The 21,401-nt window shown below is 43.7% G+C and overlaps 1 protein-coding gene across 2 annotated transcripts; it reads right to left on the bottom strand.

Moving 5' to 3' along the window:
* Positions 1-316: 316 nt before the first annotated feature.
* Positions 317-17,909, bottom strand: HNRNPH3 (heterogeneous nuclear ribonucleoprotein H3). 2 transcript variants are annotated; one of them, XM_040362181.1, is made up of 12 exons: positions 17,779-17,909; positions 14,683-14,766; positions 11,936-12,094; positions 10,835-10,981; positions 10,023-10,161; positions 9,455-9,684; positions 8,718-8,801; positions 8,164-8,276; positions 4,622-4,757; positions 4,330-4,494; positions 4,139-4,228; positions 317-642 (listed from the first exon to the last, which is right to left on the bottom strand). In XM_040362181.1, exons 2-12 carry the CDS (start codon positions 14,759-14,761, stop codon positions 620-622), a joined length of 1,365 nt encoding a protein of 454 aa, XP_040218115.1. In that variant the 5' UTR covers positions 14,762-14,766; positions 17,779-17,909; the 3' UTR covers positions 317-619. The 2 variants fall into 2 exon arrangements, with proteins under 2 accessions (XP_040218115.1, XP_040218114.1); XM_040362180.1 differs by lacking the exon at positions 317-642 and adding an exon at positions 709-1,000 and having other exon boundaries at positions 17,779-17,908.
* Between the last annotated feature and the right edge of the window lie 3,492 nt (positions 17,910-21,401).

Here is a 21,401-nt window from a genome sequence, read left to right as displayed (position 1 = left end):
CTTCTCCCCATACTGCGGTCACAGGCAGTGCAGCCATCGGCTGCAGCATTGTGAACATGTTCCACCCTAAAAACAGGTGAACATGTAATTTTGCCAAAAGGTGAACTTAGCCTTTGAGTAAGCTGAAGTTAGAAGCGAATTGGCTACCATGCACAGCTGCACCAAATTGAGTGCTCCAGTTTTAGTAAATCTCACCCAGCAATTCCCAAGGGTCCGCAATAAAAAGGAAAATTGAACTTGGCAATAGTGGCATCCATTAGGAAAAAAGTTTACTTTAATAATAAAAAAAAAAAAAAAAAATACATGACTCCATTAATGCGAATCTTCCTTCACAAATTTTTACAAAAGTGAACAAAAATCCTCAAGAACCCAGATGGGATATAAGCAGATTTGCATATTCATGTAGTTAACTAAACAGGATTTAAAAAAAAAAAAAAAATCTAAACAAAACAAATTTATATAAATAAAAAAAACACAATAGGGCAGCTTAATATGCACATTTTTTAAAATCACACCCCATATCCTTTGTGGACCAGCCTTCAGGCATGAGCGGGGGGTGGGAGGGGGCGTTTCATCTTCCTGAGACCTTCGTTGTTGCTGAAAGAACTTGTCTGAAGCATTACAGGAGTGTATTCTGTATGTCTAAATACATGCACAAAAGATGTAATCATTGTTTACAGTACAAACATATTAAAGCATAGACACATCTTTGATTATAAAAAAAAAAATTTATTCAAAGTTAAATGTTTGCATTCAAACAAATGAAGATTCCTACAGTAACAATGTCCACTGTACTCTGCTCACTAAAATTGTTTTAAGATCAACTTTCTTGTACAAATTTTGTACAAGAGCTAAAACACAAAAACATAACTAAAAAAAGAACTTTCATCCACGAACGCCTCTAGACAAAATCTGTTCTAGTACATTCCACGCCATCCAGCTGTTCCCATGCTATCATGCTGCCCAAAGTAGCCCCCACTGTTTCCAGAATTTCCCCTCCCTGTAAAGAGAATATTGTTTTAATGACAATATAAAAAGGGTTCTAAAGACAAACATCTACATACAAGTGCAAACCAGCCTGCTGAAGAGAAATGTAATCTTACAACACAAGCCATAAGACCTAGAAATCACACTTCATGTCTGATAATCTCTCAAATTCCTCCCCCCCCCCCCCCCCCAACATCGAGCACCCAGGCTTCCACACTAGGGCTGCAGGGAGGCGTTTTTCAGCGCCTGAAAAACACCTTCAGTGCGAAAGGGAGCCAAGGATGCACGGCATGGTAAAAGGAGTTACCGTAAATTATAGTGGCCACAGTCCAAGATGTAGTAGGTTACTCCATTATTATTTTAATCAGAAGATTTACCCCCCCCCCTTCATGACCAGGTCACTTTGAGATACAGCACGACATGTATCCAAATAAAATTAATTTATTTTCTGTTTGCACGAAAAATATATATGTGGATTTAATCTGTAAAAAAGGTGCCAATATGTATTCTGCTACATGTTTTTGGTAGAAAAAAAAAACCCACACATATTGCGCAAAAGGTATATAGCATCTACAAACTATGGTAAATCTTCTGGAATTTTTTCTAGACTAGCAATGGCGGCGATCAGTGACTTATAGCGGGACAGATATAATGGTGGATAGTCGGACCCTTCATGGGAACCAGTGATCAGTGCTAAAGATATGCAGACACTGGCTGGGAAGGGGTTAAACATCTAGGGCAAGCAAAGAGTTTACTGTGCCTAGCCAGTGTTTGTGACATGTGCTGCTTTTTCTAAAGGAAGTGAAGCAATTGATTTTATTCCCTGCAGGGACACAATCCATTACTCCTACCTCCATTCGGTGTCTCTGCCAGAGGATCGGTGGCAGACATCCAGAGCGTGGCACCCACAGATCAGCTTCTGCTGTAAGTAATCACAGTAGAAGAGGGCTGGCGGCAGCACACACCCCTAGGCGGAAGTGCAGAATCATGTATATTCTGCACAGAAGAGCCACCCTGTAGCAGTAAATTTATGGGACAGTCCTTAAGCGGTTAATTAGAAGAAAATTCATGCAGGGGAGCAGTGGCAATTTTAAAGGACACCAGTGCAGAGTAGTAGCATCAGTGTCACATGACAGATGGCAAAAAGGGGAGGACATTTATACAGGTATGCTACAATTTAGAGGAATAAAATCTATGGGAGACAGGGGACATTTTTCAAGAAAATTTGCAACACAATTAGATGCAAACCAGGCTCTTATTAAGCAAAGTCTGTGCATTTAGAACCACTGGAATCCAGGGAAGTCAACTGACATTTGCACAGGTCTGACACATTAAGCAGGGAAGGAACTTCACTCCCAGTTAGGAAGTGGACAGAGGCAGTTTTTTCTTCTACTGTAGTACTTAAAAGCAATGTTTCTCAACTTCAGACCTCAAGCACACTCAACAGGTCATGTTTGCAGGATATTTTCGATTGCATTAAGCCAATGCTACAAGCCACCGCAGGTTAACTGCCCATGTTCTGGCAATGCCGTAGCCAGGAGGCCCCTGCCACCTAGCATAGAAGCCAGATAAAACTAAAATTCATAGGTTTCCCGTGTTAGGTGGGAGGAGCCTCTGTGAGCCATCCTGGAAGAGGACTTGGAAAACATTGCTTTAAAGGAGCAGAGGGAGGAAAGAATGAACCCGAACCCTTATAAAATAGTTTCAATATTTAGCACTGGCTGTTTAATGGAACTAATGCGTTCTTCACAAAATGATATTGTACACAGGTAATGAACTTAAAAAAGGGGTTGTAAAGGAGAAAAAAAAAAAAATCCCCCTAAATTGCTTTTTTTTTTACCTTTGTGCAGTCCTCCTTCACTTACCTCATCCTTCGATTTTGCCTTTAAATGTCGTTATTTATTCTGAGAAATCCTCACTTCCTGTTCTTCTGTCTAACTGCACACAGTAATGCAAGGCTTTCTCCCTGGTGTGGAGAAAGCCTCTTAAGGGGGAGGAAGCGAGCAGGAGTGTCGGGACACTCTACTTTGCAGATAGAGAAAAGAGCTGTGCGTTAGTGGGTGTCCTGACACTTCTGCTCGCCCCCTCAAGAGGCTTTCTCCACACCAGGAAGAAAGCCTTGCATTACTGTGTGTAGTTACAGACAGAAGAACAGGAAGTGAGGATTTCTCAGAAGAAATGAGGACATTTAAAAGCAAAAATCGAAGGATAAGGTAAGTGAAGGAGGACTGCATTAAGGTAAAGGAAGCTATGTAGGGGGATAGATATATTATACACACACACACACCCTTTACAACCCCTCTTTTTTTGGGAAGTGTGCTCGAAAGGTTCATGGTCCTTTAAATCAGACCTGGGCAAATTTGCAGCCACAGGGTGGAAATCCAGTCTTTTGGCTGCCACTTGGCCCTCAATGCCTATCTGGGCAGAATGTGGCAAGAACTGGGAGGGAGACTGAGGAGTAGAGCAGTACAACAGGGGGGCTTGGTTCTGGCGGTAGAAAGTTACCTAGGAGACATCCCAACGCTGTGCTACCCAAACAATTTCTTCCTCTGTTAAAAACCTACACACTAAACCCCAGGTCAGGATCTGCAGAAATCTCTGCTGCATCAATCTCAGACTCTTCCAACCACAGCGCATGTAACAGGTGGTGTCGAGTTACCCCCATAATGCCGCATGACAGCTCCACAATTTTGTGCATTGCACAGTTGCAGCACACCTCATTGGGCACTGTGGGCGAGATTGAAAAGCAGTGCCACGTCAAACTATTCCCAGAGTTAAAAAATGCAGCTGCGGCAAATGACACAATCTGGCTGTTATTTTACAGTCCAGGTAGCTTAGCCATCCGTTTACATACTTATGGACATCCCCAGGTCCAAAATTAATGCAAAGAATCAAGTTCATCCCTCCCAAACATTCCCAGTTTCCCACATTGCCCATTGGGAAAAGTGCCCCCCATATTATAATCTTGAAAAACTCAAGCCAAGCACGTACGTAAAGGCTGTATTTGTAGAAGCACTACATTTTCCTTAAAAGGCAACCTCTTCCTATGCACTTTTCACAGAAGCTTGAGTTGAATGTTCCATGTTTGTGATAAGACTAAGTAAACCTATGTCTAAAGAGCAAAAAAAACATTACTAAGATCTTTACTTACCATAACCACCTAGACCATCTGGATTTGGATAACATCCACTGTAGTTTCCCGTCATTCCCATTCTGCCAACGGCACCATAGCCCGTACCATCTGGATCACATGACACCAAAATTAGAAGTGGGGACAAACATTTCTCCTTCTATTCACATGTATAATATAATTTCAAACTTAAGTACCGTAATACTACATACCTAAAGCTTCTCTGCCATAACATCCCATTCCACTTCCCATTCCGGTGCCCATGCCACTTCCCATTCCGGTGCCCATGCCACTTCCCATTCCGGTGCCCATGCCACTTCCCATTCCGGCGCCACCACCAGCAGTGGAGTTCAAAAATAACTCAATGTACCGATGCTCTGGAAAAAATAAAAAATAAATTCAGGTCAACAAAAGCAGAATAAAGTTTACACATGGATGTCAAATTAAAAAGAATGCTAATCTGAACAGGCAACAATCTGAATAGCATAAAATAAGTTTACATACGCATGTTGTTTTTATCTTTGGACATGGCTGCTACTGCATCTTCATGTGTTGCAAATTCCACATCTGCTTCTCCAGTGGCTCTTCCATCTGCCCCAATATCAATATGTACTCTGATGGGCGTAAGTGGGGAAAAGAACTAAAAGTAGGAGAGAAAAAAAAAAAAAAAAAAAAAAAAACCCTTTGTAAATCTTTGTTTTAGATGCACCAGCCTTTCATATTTCAGTGAAATGTGGCAATTTCATAAAACACCCCGTCAGGGAGAGGGGTCAGCCAAAACGTTTGTGAAGCAAGGTACTTTTTACTTGGCCAGCCCAGCAAGCTGGTCATAGAATCTTATGCTGCAGAGCTAAACCCACCCTCACAAATCTCTTTACAACTTTTTATATTTTTTTCCCCAGCAAATATCAAAACATGCGTTATACAAAAAATAAAACAAAAATGAATATCAAATATTCAATTGCATACAATATATTGCAACAGTGCCTTCATTAATTTACCCTAGACCAGGGGTGTCCAAACTTTTTTCAAAGAGGGCCAGATTTGATTACGTGAACATGCGTGAGGGCCGACTATTTTACCTGACATTCTTTGAACCATTAAAATTCGGTCTAAGAGTGTTTGTCTGAGCACTAATACACTGCCCAACAATAATTCTCTTGCCTTTGTGGCTGTGTGTGGTGAAGAGATGAGCTTGGGCGTGTTATTTGGATATACTGTATATATTTTTTTTGTGGCCCCAACGAATCCCAGAGTGCTGCTTAGGACTAAGGATGAGCTTGGGCGTGTTATTTGGATATAGCGTATTTATCGGCATATACCACGCACAGGCTTACCATTGCCATGAATGCAGCCTCACCATTGCCATGAATGCAGCCCTACCATTGCAACCTCACCATTGCAACCAATGCAGCCTCACATGTGCCATAAATGCAGCCTCACATGTGCCATGAATGCAACCTTACCATTGCAACCAATGCAGCCTCACATGTGCCATGAATGCAGCCTGACATGTGCCATTAGTGCAGCCTGAACGATGCCCATCTGCAGCCTTGGAGGGCAGAGGGAGGGGGCGGGACGAGAGCTGACCGATTACAAACAGGAGAATCTCCCTGTGGCCTCCTTAATACAAAGTCCTGCCTCCTATGCTAGACAGAACAGTCGTCCAATAGCATCCCAGGAGACTCTCTTCATCTAATCTGATGGTGCTTGTCCTGCCCCCTCCAAGGCAGCGTCAATAAATACAGTATATATCTTTTGTGGCCCTGGGGGCCACAAACAATATATATATCCAAATCCCCAGGGGGGGCCATATTAAATCAACAGGGGGGCCGCAATTGGCCCCCGGGCCGGACTTTGGACATGCCTGCCCTAGACCAATCCCAAGCTAAACCACCCCCCTCCCACTCAATGTAATCATTTCCTGGCGTGATCCGGCTTTATTTACCCAAGGAGAAATGGGTATACATATCTTGTGAAAGTGTACATGCTCCAGTTAGGGTCAGGAGAGAAGAAGAAGGTTGGACAAAAAAAAAGATAAAAACCCTGAGGAAAAGAAAAAGGGGGGCCCCCCCAAACGCTGGTTAGTAGATTGTGCTGGCTATGGCGAGGCGTTCCTGTGAGGAGACCTAAGGCAAGAGAAGTATTAACCCCTTAAAGAGGGAATCTCATTGCCCCCAAATTCTCTCAAACTTTATAGTTGCCTTGTCTAATAAAGGCCACTCTCTCGCTCCAGATCATTACATTAATAGTCTCCACCCAATTTTCCACCGATGGGGGGGTGTCTGCCATTTCTGTGCAATTAACTTTCGTGCTTGGAATAGGCACCTTAACACCCCTTCCAAGGTACCTGGTGGGACTCTATGATCCTCCATACTCCCTAGGAGACGGGTTATGGCCACTGGCTACAATGAGGTCCTAAGGATTTTATTAACCCCATCTGATATCTCCACCCAATATCTAAATAGCTTGGGACATTTCCAGACCATACGTATAAAGTCGCCTGTCGCATTTGCATCTAGGGCAGTGGTTCTCAACCTGGGGGTCAAATGACGATTTGCCAGGGGTCACCGAATCCTGGGCTGTTCCTGAAGCCCGCGCTGCTCTCAACCTTTTCACGGCCACCCAGCAGGGCTGTTCCTGGAGGCCGCAACCGCCCACTCAGTCTCTTCGCAGCCGCCCATTCTGTTCACAGCATGGTTGGGGGGGCAGAGATTAGAGGTCAGCTGACTGGTGAGGAATGTGAAGTGGGAGGGGCTGGAGACCTCATCTCCTGATTTCGGCATAGGTGTCACTGCTACAAGACACAGTGAGTAACACTTATAGTTGCCATTAAAAGTCCCTACAACAGTTCTCAGATCAGCAGATGACCTTAATCAAGAGCACCTAAGTTGGCTGATCAGAACTCTCCCCAGCACTACCAATCATCCCAACTCCCCACCAAGGAGTAGGAGTAAAAATAGAGAATACATGGAAGGAAAAGAGGGGGGAGGAACAAAGAAAAGGGGAGAGAAAGAAGAGAAAGAAAGACGGCAAAAAAATAAATAAAAAATTAGGATAGAGAGAGAGATAAAATAACAAAGAAAGAGTGGTACATCCTAAAATGTACCATAAGGGGATTTAATACTGTATGAGTGGAAGGGAGCGCTAAATGTCTATGGGTTAGGGGTGCAAATTACTTGTCTTGCCTTGGGTGCCGACAACCCACGCTACAATTTTTTTTACTGTTGGGGTCCCCATAACTTGGGCAATTTTATTAAGGGGTCACGGCACTAGATGGTTGAGAACCACTGATCTAGGGCATTCATCACTCTGTCTCCACCCAAGTTTAAACATTTTTTTTTCTTGGGGAGTATTATAGACTGTAGTAGGAACAGGTGAGAATCTCTGTGTAGGAGCAATTGAAACCAGTGCTCCTCTTTCTAAGATCTTGTTCCAAAGTTACTGTCCCCAGATCTCTTTCCCATCCTTCGACTCTTAGAGATTCCTATTTTATTTATTGCTCTGGCCCCCAATTTACTGTACATCTGAGATTAGGCCTTTAGATGTATTAGTCTGAATTTTTAGAAGAGCGGGAATCTGAATACATTCAATCGTTTGTGATCTGGACCGTGCTTGGATGGCATGCCTAATCTGCAGATATTTATTGAACGTCTCATTTGATATATTAAATTTGTGTCTCAGATCTGAAAAACGTTTTCATGAGGTTGCTCTCATACGAATGGATTAACTTAAAGTTCCAGTGTGAGAAGTTTGCATCTCCCACCAAGCTGTGTCCTGTGACAACATAGTGGTCTGTGGGTAAAATCAATAACGTACACCTGAAGACAAAGGCATCAAAACACCCAATACAGCTTTAGAGTGAACATAGCTTTGCAGCAGGAAGAAAATATGAATCTGGGCTAGACCAGGTAAGTGCAAAGTCTTTTACAGGGGACATTCTGCCCTCAGCCAGACTGGGTGACTATGCAAATTACCCACCATTTATCAAACTATATGCATAATAGTCTTGCATGACTAACCCTCAACAAAATTTAAACACTTACACCGGCTATATCGCTTTCTGATGCACGGAAAGGTAAGCCCCGCATATGGACAAAATGCCCACTGTGAAAACCAGTGCCACCATCAGCTGCTCCAGGGTAACCTTGAGTCATACCTAGGAAAAAAATAAAAAATGGTTCCCATTTAAAATGTATACAAGTGTACAGGTCATAGGTGCTGTGCATTAACAAGGTCCTATAAATTGCATACCAAGACAGTTTAATCACTAAGAGTTTAATGCAAATCCAAACCAGCTAATTTACAAAGTTAAATATTAGCTTAAAGCCTGGAGAAGCCCATAGGTAGTGGGTCACAGACATTTCCATAGAGCACTGGAGGTAGCGATAAACAAAATGTGCTAAAAGTTTTAGTGCTCTATGGAGTAGTGCAACATATGTAAGCACACTGCATCCAAGTGACTACGCACCCATTTATGACATTTTATGTACCCGCAAGGATTTAGGATGCACTCTAATTTTTTAAGATGCCTTAGACAAATACCGTAGCTATGCTCTGATATATCTTACTCTGAGGACAACAGTTACAGGAGACAAACCTCTATTTTCTCTAAGTCGATCATCAAAGCCATCTCCAAAGCCATAGTTGTTATAACCACTGTACTCATCGAATCCACCATAGCCTAGAAACAAAGATCACAATGATAGCATGTTTAGTTTATAGGAGACTTGCATGCAAAATTTTGAAAATGTTATGGCAACTAGAGAAAAGTAAAAATGCTGGAACAAAGATTGTCTCTGGACAACCCCACACTGAACAAATTGTAGCCTTTTATTAAAAGGACAGCACTACAAGTCACATCAAAATAAAAAACCTGACTACCGACGCGTTTCGCACAGAACCTAGTGCTTGCTCAGTCTATGACCAAGCACTAGTTTCTGTGCGAAACGTGTCGGCAGTCGGGTTTTATTTTGCCGACTTGTAGTGCTGTTCTTTTAATAAAAGGCTACAATTTTTTCAGAGTGCGGCTGTCCAGAGACCATCTTTGTTCCTGCTTTGCCAAGTGCATTGCCTGCACCCGAGTTGTCTGCAACGGAGGATATTCATCTGGGTTCCCACCTGGAGCGGCTTTTTACAAAGTAAAAATGCCAGTGGTGCCTAGGGATACCCCTTTTTAAATTAGGTCTTGCATAATTAAAAGGGGGGAAGCCAAAGAAACCCCAATTAAAAACAAAAAGCATGTTACAAAACTCAACTGGGTGAAAAAAAAAAAATTTAAACAAAGCCCCAAAACAACCCCACACACACCTGGTGATATAGAAAAACTTTACTTACCACCTCCATAACCTCCACCACCACCTCCTCCTCCTCCTCCTCGCATACGATCATACATGTTGCCACGGCCAGCTCCGTAATAGGCACCTCCTCGTCCACCGCCGGCACCACCACCACCTCCACCCATTGGTCGATCATAAGGTCCTGGACGCTGTCCCCCCATCATTCTTCGAGGTGGATCATAGGATGATCGGATTTCACTTCTGCTACTTTTAAATATTTCAATGTATCTATGCAACCATTTAAAAGAAAAGTTAGTATGCTTGTAAAATAAAAGATATGAATAAAAATAGTGGCTTCACAGACTATACAAGAGACAAAAGCATTTCTACAATCAAGATTTAGAAGTTCAGAAAATGTGAAGCTGATTCTTAAAAGAAAGCATTTGAAGAGAAGAGATACCAATTTGCATTGTTATATTGACTGAACAAAAAATAATAAATGTATTTTTTTTCAAATCAGATTAGAACCCCCTCCCACCACCATAAAGTCCCCAATAAAACAAACAAACAAAAAACAAAAATCAAAACAAAGAACAGAAAGCCGTCCCCGTTCTGTCCATCCCCACCTGTGCCCTATTCTTTCCTTGTGTTTCCCCAGAGCTTTTTCTGCTATCTCCTTTGAAGCAAACTGTACGAAGGCCTCCCCTGTGCTTCTCCCCTGGTAGTCCACCGTCAATGTAATCCCATTTGGCACGATTCTCAACCCTTTAACCCAAGGACAAATAACCCCGTCAAGGGGAACAGTGTTAAAGGCAAACCCATCTTAACAATACTAACAACTTTAAATAAAAATCCCAAAAGCCTAACATCATTTCACATTACAACTATGGATTTATCCCACCACCCCACAATGTTATCTACATTAACAAGAACTTTAACAGTATACAACATTTATGAATCTATAGTCTACGATATCAAAAGCTCAAAACCAAAAAATACAAGTGGCATATGTAGAAAACAGCTATAAAAAAACATTTACAAAAATAAAAATACTACATGAAAATAAAAAAATAAATAAAAAAGACAAAAATCAGAAGTGAGGCATTTGAGACATGACAAGCTAAACACTACTGGCATTATAGCAAATTAAACTGAAGCCAACTACATTTAGCTGCAAGTTTAGAATTTATTTATTCATGCTCCATTGTGGCTTAGCAAATGTTAAATCTCAAATATCCCATTCAGTCAGGTTCTGTAAACAACTGCAATCATTTGTAAATGTTATCAATAGCCGATGTATGAGGCAACTTGTGTTTTAGGGTTAACGGCCTGAAGTTAAAGAATTATTTTTAATCAAAGAGATCCGACTTTAAGGCTATAGTTCTACTCCTGAATTCCCAGACCTAACATATTACAGATTTTATGAAACTACAAGTACCTGAGAAAAACTGCACAATCTCCTCTTTGCTGCAGCCGAAGGGTAGCCCACGGAGCCTCACAGTTCCATCTGTGGAGGATTCTGCATCGTCGCCAGCACTGCTGTGTTTTAAGACCCATTCCATTTCCGTGTTGTTAGACTTGAAAACTATAAAAAGTGATACTCAAGTCAAAATTTATTTTGCAAAACACATGCAGCAACAAGAATTTTCATTCTACAGCATAGCTGAAAGTGATTGTAAAGGCTCCACTCCCCCCTTTATAAAAATAAACATGTTATACTTGCCTGCTCTGTTGCAGTGAATTTGCACAGCCACCCAGCCCCTCTTCTGGGGTCCCTCCATCCTGTTCTGTGGCCCCCAAAGCAAGCAGTTTGCTATGGGGGCACCCAAGCTGAGTCACAGATCCTGTGTCCATTCAGACACGGAGCCCCAACCCTGCCCCCCCTTTCCTGATTGACTGAGATACAGCAGCTGCGCCATTGGCTCCAGCTGCTGCTGCCAGCCAATCAGGAAAGAGAATCTTTGACAGCTGAGACACTCATGGAAATCGCTGGAGAGGGACACCAGGTAAGTTTTAGGGGGCGTTGCTGCACACAGAAGGCTTATGTTAGTGCATTAAAGTGAAAGTCCACGCAAAAACTAAAATCCCTGCATCTTTAGAGACCAGGGATCTAACACCAACCTCTATCCCTGTAAAGAGAGAAAGAAAGACACAAAAAAAAGGGGGGGGGGGGGAATGAGTATACATACCCTTTTGGAAGCCAATCTGACCCGTTCCGACCAGATCCCACACTGAGCCGCCAACCACGGCTTCACTTTAGGAGGTGGGTGCAGAGGAGAAGGGCGACAACGGAACTCCCATAGTAACTATGGGCAACATCACTTCCCATTCATTTCACAGCCGTTGTCGGCCGTGTCCTCTGCGGAGCTTCCAAAAAGGCATATATACTCATTTATTCTTTACAGGAATAGAGGAGGTTGGTGTCGATAGATGCAGGGATTTTAGTTTTTGCATATACTTGCCTTTTAAAGTTAAAAAACCTTCTGCCTTTATGACCACTTGAAAGCGGAAAATTATACACGTGTTGACTGAGCCTTACCTTCAATATATCTGTGACCCATATATTTCCGGTCTTTTTCTAGTGACTTCTTAAGATCTTCTTCGGTTTCCAATACAATAAAGGCTTCTCCACTCGGACGGCCTTCCTTGGACATTGTGAAATGAATGCCACCAGCTCCATCGGCAATAGTGCAGTCAGCTGCATTGAAAAGCAATTTACATGTTACATGCCTTGTTCAAGCACAATTCCAAAAAAAAAAAATTATATATATATATATATATATATATATATATATATATATATATATATATATATATATATATATATATATATATATATATATATAAAATATACATATTCATTGGGGCTGCACCCACACTACAAAAAGGTCCAATGTCAATTTAGCTCTAGGGCAGGGCTCGACAAATCCCAGTCGCCAGGCCGCCATGACTAGAAATAGCCTCCTGGCGACTTGGAAGGTGGGCAAAAACATTTTTTTTTGTGTGAAGTCCCCAGCGTGAGCTGGCGCCATCTGGTGGTGGCCGTTGGCATTACAAACTAAGCATTACAAGTTAAACAGAAATTCTAATGTAATTTTTCACAATTTTCACTGCCATTTTCTTCCCTCTAATTTGAACCCCCAGACATATTTTTTTTCCCCCTAACACCCTAGAGAATAAAATGGCGATCGTTGCAATACTTTCTGTCACGCCGTATTTGGGCAGCGGTCTTACAAGCGCACTTTTTTGGGAAAAAATTACATCTTTTTTAATTAAAAAATAAAACAGTAAAGTTATCCCCATTTTTTTTATTATGAAAGATAATGTTACACCGAGTAAATTCATACCCAACATGTCATGCTTCAAGATTGCATCTGCTCGGAATGCCGACAAACTTTTACTACACTTTAAAATCTTCATAGGCAACGTTTTAAAAAAAATCTACAGGTTGTATGTTTTGAGTTAAAGAGAAGGTCTAGAATTATTGCTCTCTACCAATCGCGGCGATACCTCACATGTGTGGTTTGAACACCATGTACATATGCGGGCGCTGCTCACATATGTGTTCGCTTCTGTGCGCAAGCTCGTCGGGGCGGGGTGAGTTTTCTGGCTCCTAACTTTTTTAGCTGGCTCCTAGATTCCAAGCAAATTTGTCAAACCCTGCTCTAGGGGATAGGAAAAGCCGCTTTACTCCCATAGTATACCAATTTTTGGCATCCTCCATTGCAGAGCTAAGAGCGCAGCATTGGATTTGTTGACATGCAATTGCCATAAGGCAGAAAGGAGGCAGGAGGAGAAGTGGCTGAAGGGACTGGTTTTACAGAAGGGCTTGACAAATTTGCTTGGAATCCAGTCTTTTGGCTACATGCTCCTCTATCCCCCCCCCCCTGCTCAGGTCCCCATGCTCCTCTATCCCCCCGCAGCGATCACCTCTTCTCCCTGGCTGGGGTTAACTTCAGCGTGACTGAATGCAGACATGCTCCTCGAGAGTCGCTCATCATACGATCCGGAAGGACGGTGGCCACACACAGCTGTGACATAAGCTTCCTCTGCACTCGTTCTTGCCTTTCCTTCCCCGCTCTCCATCTATATTCTCTGCATACAGGATGGAGAGGGGGGGGGGGGGAGACCAGGAGAACGGGTGCCGAGGAAGCCCATGTCACAGATGTGTGGCCGGCTTTCCGAATCGCATGAGGAGCTTCTCGGTGCGATTCACGAGGAGCATGTCTGTATTCAGTCACACTGCAGTGCATAACTAGCCAGGGAGAGGAGGTGAACGTCACGGCGAGGTGGAAACAGGAGTGGAGGGTCCGCTGTCACTGAAGTCCTGATGTACGCTGTAAATGCCTGGATCTGCAAACATAATAGGGACATGCAGTCACTTTGACTTTTCCGTTCTTTACAATCCAAAAAGGAAGTGATCAGAACCGCCATCATTTAAATGTGACTCCTGCCGATTTAGGAGCTGACCCTTATGTGGTTAAGCAGACAATTTCAAGACCACAAAATCTATTCTTTACATGAAAAAGTCAACACAGGAAGCATAACTGGGCAGTCACACTGCAACACCCAAGTAAAGGTGGTCAACAAGTGACTCCATCAGGGTATACCACAGGAGTTGTAGTTCAAACTACAGCATTAAAAAAAAAAGGGGGGGGGGGGGGGGGGGAAGGTTAACCAGTTGCCGACCATGTCACGCAGATATACTGCGGCACAATGGCACAGCTGGGCAACATCCCCAACGGTTGGTTACGTCCTACCTGTTTTGGGCCACCAGATGGTGATCGCATGCACAAGCGCCAGCACGAGGATTGGTGTGTAAGCACACCAATCCCTGTGCTGTCAGAGGAGAGGAGCCATATTGTTTCTTCCTGCGAATCAGGGAAAAACTATATGGCTTCTCTCCTAGTCACTCACATCCCCACAGTTAGAACCATGCAGAGGGAACACCAATTTAACCCCTTGATCACCCCCTAGTGTTAACCCCCCTTCCCGTGACATTCACACAGTAATCAGTGCATTTTTATAGCACCGATCGTTGTATAATTGACAATGGTCCCAAAAAGAGTGTCAAGTCTCTGATCTGTCCGTCACATTAAAGCAAATTTAATTTGGGTACAGTGTCGAACGACCGCACAATTGTCAGTTATAGCGAAGCAGTGCCAGTCAAATTGTAAAAAAATTGTGGCCAGGAAGGGGGTAAAACCTTCCAGGGCTGAAGTGGTTAAAGGATGGAATCAGGCTGCAAGTTTAAGAGGAAATTACCAGTAAACTGTTTTTACTAACCTGAAAAAAATTCCAGTACTTCTTCCCGGGTGCAGGACCATGGCAAACCACGGACTCTTACAATGCATTCTTCGGCCATGTTTTCTGGAGGGAAAAAATAAATAATGTGTGTATTTAGAAAACTGTTTAGGATCAGTTTACACTACAGTTCAGATGTGTTTGGTGCATTTTCTCCCCTCCTTTAACCTTAAGGGCCAGTTCACACCATAGAAATGCAGTCCAGGGGCATGCCAGATGCTTTTCTGCAGTGCATTTCAGGACATGTTAGTGAGTTTTTGATTGCGTTTTACATCGTTCCAGCACAGTCCAAGAAAAATGCAGCATGTTCTACATTTTTTCTGGAACGCATTGGAACTGCAAGCACTGGTGTGAACTAATCCATTGAAAACCATATAACCAACTTTCCATATGTTTTTGATGAAGAAAGATGCACTGGACTGCATGTGGTACGAACTGTACCCAAATATATTCGTATTTTAATATTGTGTAAGTAGGGCTGCAACTAACGATTTTCATAATCGATTAGTTGGACCGTTTCAATTAATCGGTTAATAAGCTTAAAAAAAATGTTTTTGGCCAATTTGTTGTTGGGCAGATTATAAAACAAATTGCAGCAAGAACACATTACATGCTTTTCTGCAGCTTCTCCATTAAATAAATAAAACCAAAATAGCACCGTTTTGCATTAAAAAAAGCCCTTGCCCTTTCGAAATACGCAGCGGCTGAAAAAAATCATGGATGTGAATGTGTCCCATAGGAAAACATGTAAAGGTACTGTAGTGTTTCCACAAAAAGCACAAAAAAAAAAACCAACAGGTGTGGCCCAGGCCTGAGATGTTAACATAATGGGGTTAAAAAAAAAAAAATTGTACGAAAAGGATAAAAATAGTTACTGTAAGGGGTTCATTTTTACTGTGGGACAGTGAAAGTATTACTTACAGTAGCGATTTGCTCTTTTTGTACCATAAAAAGCATTTTTTTTTTTTAACCCCATTATGGCTGATCAATTATGAAAATAATAATCGATTAGGCAGTAAAAAAAAAAAAAAAAAAAAAAAAAAAAAGATGCCAATCAGTGCCCACAAATGGGCATTGACTGGCAACATGGATGCATCAGTGCCACCCCACAGTGCCCACCTGTGCCAACCATGAGTGCCCATCAGTGCCCGTAATTTAAAGAGAAAACTTATTTACAAAAAAATTAACAGGGAAAAAAAAACATATTTTTCAAAATTTACAGTGTTCTTTTTAGTCACGCAAAAAAAAAAAAAAAACAGGGCAGTGTAGCATGACTGCGCAATTGCAGTAAACAGTGCTGAAAATTGGCTTGGGCGGGAAGGTGCGCAAGTGCCTGGTATGGAAGTGGTTAAAGCAGAGTTCCACCCTAAAATGGAACACTTAGATCCCAGCAGTATTCATGAATATCTACGCCATCCAAGACACCAGGGACCAGTGCAGCTTGTGTAATATGGAACTCGGAACTGAGGCCGCAAAGGCTTCACTTCCTGGTTGCCTTATCGAAGATGGCGGCACCTCCACCTGAGAGGCTTCGGGTGAGTGCATTGCGGGCACCCTGGACAGGTAAGTAAGTGATCATATTTTAAAAGTCAGCAAGTGCTAAACTCAGATTTAAGTGGTTAAAAAAATAAAACTAGATGCAGCCACCGCGTGCAGGGATTGGCAATGTCGCATTCGCGCCAGTCACGCGTGACCTCCTTTAGAAACGACGAGATCATCATTTCTCAAGTGAACCGTAGACATCGGCGCCCATCATTATTGTAACGATCTCCCAAACTGTGGAGGTTTAGGAGATACTTCGAGCACCTACAGGTAAGCCTCAGTCTAGGCTTAGCTGTAGGTGAAGTGGTTGTAAAGGGTTTACAACAACTTTAAAAGTGAGTTTAAAAACAATGGCAGACAAACACCAGTGCCTGGAGAGGATGATCAGGACAAAGGCAAGACAGATAAGGCGAATGAGGCGTGGAGTGCCTCCTGTAATCAGTACATGCGGGTGGGAGTTCAGGTTAAACCAGATAAGATGAGCCCATTGTGGGGAGAACATTCTATGTACACAGGGGCCTCCTCTCACTGATCACACACAGTAATATATATATATATATATATATATATATATATATATATATATATATATACACATATATATACACACACACACACACACACACACACCTCACTGATCAGACACACTGTATACTATGGACCCCTGACTGATCACACACACGCTGTATATACTACAGACCCTCACAAATCTCACACGCTGTATACACTATGGGCCCCTCACGGATCACACACGCTGTATACACTATGGGCCCCTCACGGATCACACACGCTGTATACACTATGGGCCCCTCACGGATCACACACGCTGTATATATTACGGACCCCTCACTGATCACACACGCTGTATATACACACCACGGACCCCTCACACGCTGTATACTATGGGCCCCTCACGGATCACACACGCTGTATATATTACGGACCCCTCAGTGATCACACGATGTATACACTACGGACCTCTCTCTCGCGCTGTATACACTGCGGGTCTCACACACACACACACACACACACACACAATCCGGTGTATGATCTCACACGCTGTGTATTACTATGTCCTCCTCACACGAGGGGGGAGATCCAGACACATGTAGAAGCTCCTCTGATCTCCTGTACGGCGTCACGGACTCCCATAGCACACAATAGAAGATCCTCCCTCCAGCGTTGTGATTAGGAGGCGATGAGGAAACCCATGCCGCCATACATCCGCCGAGCACGCACGCACACACCCCACCACCACGAGGTCGCGGAAACCAGCGGCCTTCTAGGCCGCGCCGCCTCCACCTGCTATTGTGCACAACCACAAGATGGCGGCCGAAGCCTGTCCGCTCCGAGCAGCGAGGCAACTTCCCACACTCACCTCAGTCAGGAACTAACCGCGGCGCGAAGTAGGCCCGAGTCCTAACCACCTATGTCGGGCAGGATCTATAGACAGATGTCCCGAGCCACCAGCCGGTACACACCGGGGGAAGCAGACATACGGCCAGAGAAGCCTGGCTATAGGAGACGATCGCTTACCTGATGTTTGAAGGGAGAACGGGCGCGCGGTGTGAGAGAGTGGCGATGGCTGGACACTCCTTTCATACACACCACTCGTGGAACGGGACGTGCTGCGTGATTGCGTCACCACCGTTTAGCCTGGAGAGCGGGAAAGGGCGGGAGGAAGTGACGCCTCTTGGGAGGGCACATTGTGGGGGATGTACTTCCTGTACTCATATCAGGAGCCATCTTATTAGAAGTGTGCATTATTGCAGGCAGCCCTCAAAATAGTTTATCTTCAGTAAACTATACGTGTTCATTAAAATAAAACTACGTTTATGAACCATATCTCTATTTAATTCCATTGTAACTAACATATTCCAGCTGGAGATTTTAACCTACTGACTGAAAGTAGTAATAAAGGCAAAACTTTTTATTTTGGATAGAGTGAGGGAAGGGTTATAACTAGGGTTGTCCAGATACCGATACCGGTATCGGGACCGATACCGAGTATTTGCGGGAGTACTCGTACTTCGCGCAAATACCCCCGATACCTAAATAGAATACTCCCCCCCCCCTTTCCCCCCCCGCCGCTGCCGCCGCATCGCGGGACATGGCTAGAGGGACATTGCTGCATATGTGAGGGACATGGCTGCATATGTGAGGGACATGGCTAGAGGGACATGGCTGCATATGTGAGGGACATGGCTAGAGGGACATTGCTGCATATGTGAGGAACATGGCTAGAGGGACATGGCTGCATATGTGAGGGACATGGCTAGAGGGACATTGCTGCATATGTGAGGAACATGGCTAGAGGGACATTGCTGCATATGTGAGGAACATGGCTAGAGGGACATGGCTGCATATGGGGGGGGACATGGCTGCATTTGGGGACACATTTAAAAAAAGTATCGGTATTCGGTATCGGCGACTACTTGAAAAAAAGTATCGGTACTTGTACTCGGTCCTAAAAAAGTGGTATCGGGACAACCCTAGTTATAACCCATATAAAGTTTTGCCATCTGTGTGCCTTTGGGGAGATTTCTTTTTACTTCCTGTCCCATAGCCAAAACAGGACGTGAGAGGAAATCCCTCCAAAGTGACACCGATTCTCTTGTCACCATAGCTAGTGTCCGCCTTGGACGATATCTTTACTATTCCTGTACAGATGACAACCCAAAGTTGGGATTTTCTTTCACTTTCAATAACAGTAAACAGGACAAATGGGATGAATCTCCCTAACGGGGAACAGGCAGAAATAAAAACATAACCCCCCCCTCCACTCTGTCCAAAACTAAGAAAAAAGCTTTGCCTTTAGTTATACTTTTTAAGGATCCCTAACAACGTCTGAGAGAACCCTGGGGTAACACAGAATCCTGGCTGAGAAACAATGTAGTGGAAAGGCCTGCCATATTAGATACCAATTGACTGGAGAGTGTAGATCCTCTTATTACATAGCTTTGGTAAATCTACAGAAGATTGTATAGTCAGATTGTAACATATATGGTGGGCTTATGAGTAAACCAAGCCATAGAAAGTCTAATGCCTCGTACACACAACCAGTTTTCCCATCTGGAAAACTGCCACGATGACAGCTGAACACTGCCCGTGTGTATGCTCCATGGCAGCTTTCCTGACAGGAAAACTGGCGGGAAGAATGAGAACATGTTCTCTTTTTTTCTGCCGCGATTCCTTGCAGTCTTTTTCCCGGCAGTTTTCCTATGGGAAACATTGCAGTGAAGCATACACACGGCCGGGTTTCCCGGCCAAAGCTCTCATGGCAGTTTTCCTGCCAGGTAAACCGGCCGTGTGGAGGGGGAAAAAGCTGCCAAGCAGTTTCTCGGCTTTCCCGGTGGTAAAAAGTCAGCCGGGAAACCCGTACGTGTGGGGGTTTCGGAAACCCTGTTACTCCGCATCCAATTCGCATGTCAGTCGATTCTGACCCCCTCTCTATAGAGCTGCCGGTTCACACATCTCCAGAGCAGCTCAGGTGCGAGTCTTGTGCATCTTCTGGTCCGTTTCAGGTCCAAATTCAGCCAAAAATTCAGACTGAAATTGGACCTCAAAATCTCTTGTTAAAAAAAGAAATTGGACCTGAGACGGAGAAGAGGGAGGCACCGGACTAGGGTCATAAATGTAAACAATGGGACTCCCGCGCTGTCAATAAACTAATCTAGGGGGGACTGCTGCAGACACCTGGTAGTCTGTCCTGACCAGAAAAAAATAGTAATGATATCTGCGCTGTGTGACTCAAAGGGTGAAAGAGCAGTGTGACCAAAGCCACACTGAATGAGTGGAAAAAACACAAAAATATAAAATGTGACAATAATATAAAGTGTAACAATAATGAAAGCCAAACACACGTGTTGAGGGAAGAGATACCTCAGTGCAAAACACCTCTTGTGCTCCCTAGCAGCTCACCTCTCAACTGTAGCACAGACAGCCCAAAACAATCCTCACATGTGTACTGAATGGATGGTGGAATAAGCTACTGTGTAGCTGAGGGACTCATAGCCAGATGTTACATATGGAAAGACAATGAGACAAATAATAGCGTAACTGTGAGTAACAGTACTGTGATAAAAAGGATCACGCGTATCTCCAACGAACGCCGAGTTCGTAAAGGAACCTCCTGTGTACCTCTTCTTATTTCTCCCTGCCCTTCCAGTGGCCTCAGATGTATAGCTCAGATGTTAATAGTGGAAAGAAAGGGAAGACACATCGCATAACCCCACAAAATGGAACACAATTTATTGATAAAATACAATGTAAAAACTCACACAAATGTAAAATCTGCGGCTTATAGCATTCACGAGCGGCGAGCTCGTCTCCTACCGTCAGATAATGCTGAATCTAGTGCTCCAAGTAGAAGTATCTCTGTGTTTGGCTTTGGGATCACCTTACAGAGACTTTCTATGCAACAATATTTTTTCAGTGCGTTTTTTGCCATATCTTTGGCTCATATATTCAATCACACATGCTATTTGTGATTCATGTTTGATTTATCTATTTCACTTAAAGCGGTTTTATACCCGCAAATATTTTTATTTATTTTTTGTTCACCTGCAAGGCAAAAGCCATAATGAACTAGTATGCACCGCATACTAGCTCATTATGAAATACTTACCTTAAAACGAGGTGTAGGGAACTTACCTGGTCCACGCCGAGCGAGATATCATCTTGCCTGGCGTGTCTTCCGGGTATCGCCGCTCCAGCGCTGTGATTGGCTGGAACTAGGGTTGCCACCTCATCCCTTTAAAAAGGAACACATATGAATTACACAGGTTCTGTGGCTGATTAAGGTGGTAATTAAACTCACTTGGTGCCTTATCTGCATTAAATTAGCCTCAGAATCTGTGTAATTCAGATGTGTTCCTTTTTAAAGGGATGAGGTGGCAACCCTAGCTGGAACGGCGATGTCGTCACTCCCGCGCATGTGCGCGGGAGACTTTAAACCGGCAAGGGCCGGCGGCTGCCGGTGATCTGATGATCTGGTTCCGGCTAACGAGCTGGTTCCTTTAGGACTGCGCAGGCGCAATCCTTGCCGACGGAAATCTCTGAACCTCGGCCGGCATCCAGGGCGACGTGGAATTTGAGGAAAGTGGCCAGTCGGCCTCACGTCCTTGCTTCGCTCGGACGGCTCGCTCCGCCTCCTGGCT

The sequence above is a fragment of the Rana temporaria genome, chromosome 8, assembly GCF_905171775.1.
Source record: "Rana temporaria chromosome 8, aRanTem1.1, whole genome shotgun sequence".
NCBI classification, from domain to species: domain Eukaryota; kingdom Metazoa; phylum Chordata; class Amphibia; order Anura; family Ranidae; genus Rana; species Rana temporaria.
The sequence above is the reverse complement of the archived record's forward strand: the minus strand, read 5'-3'. Positions and strand labels throughout refer to the sequence as shown.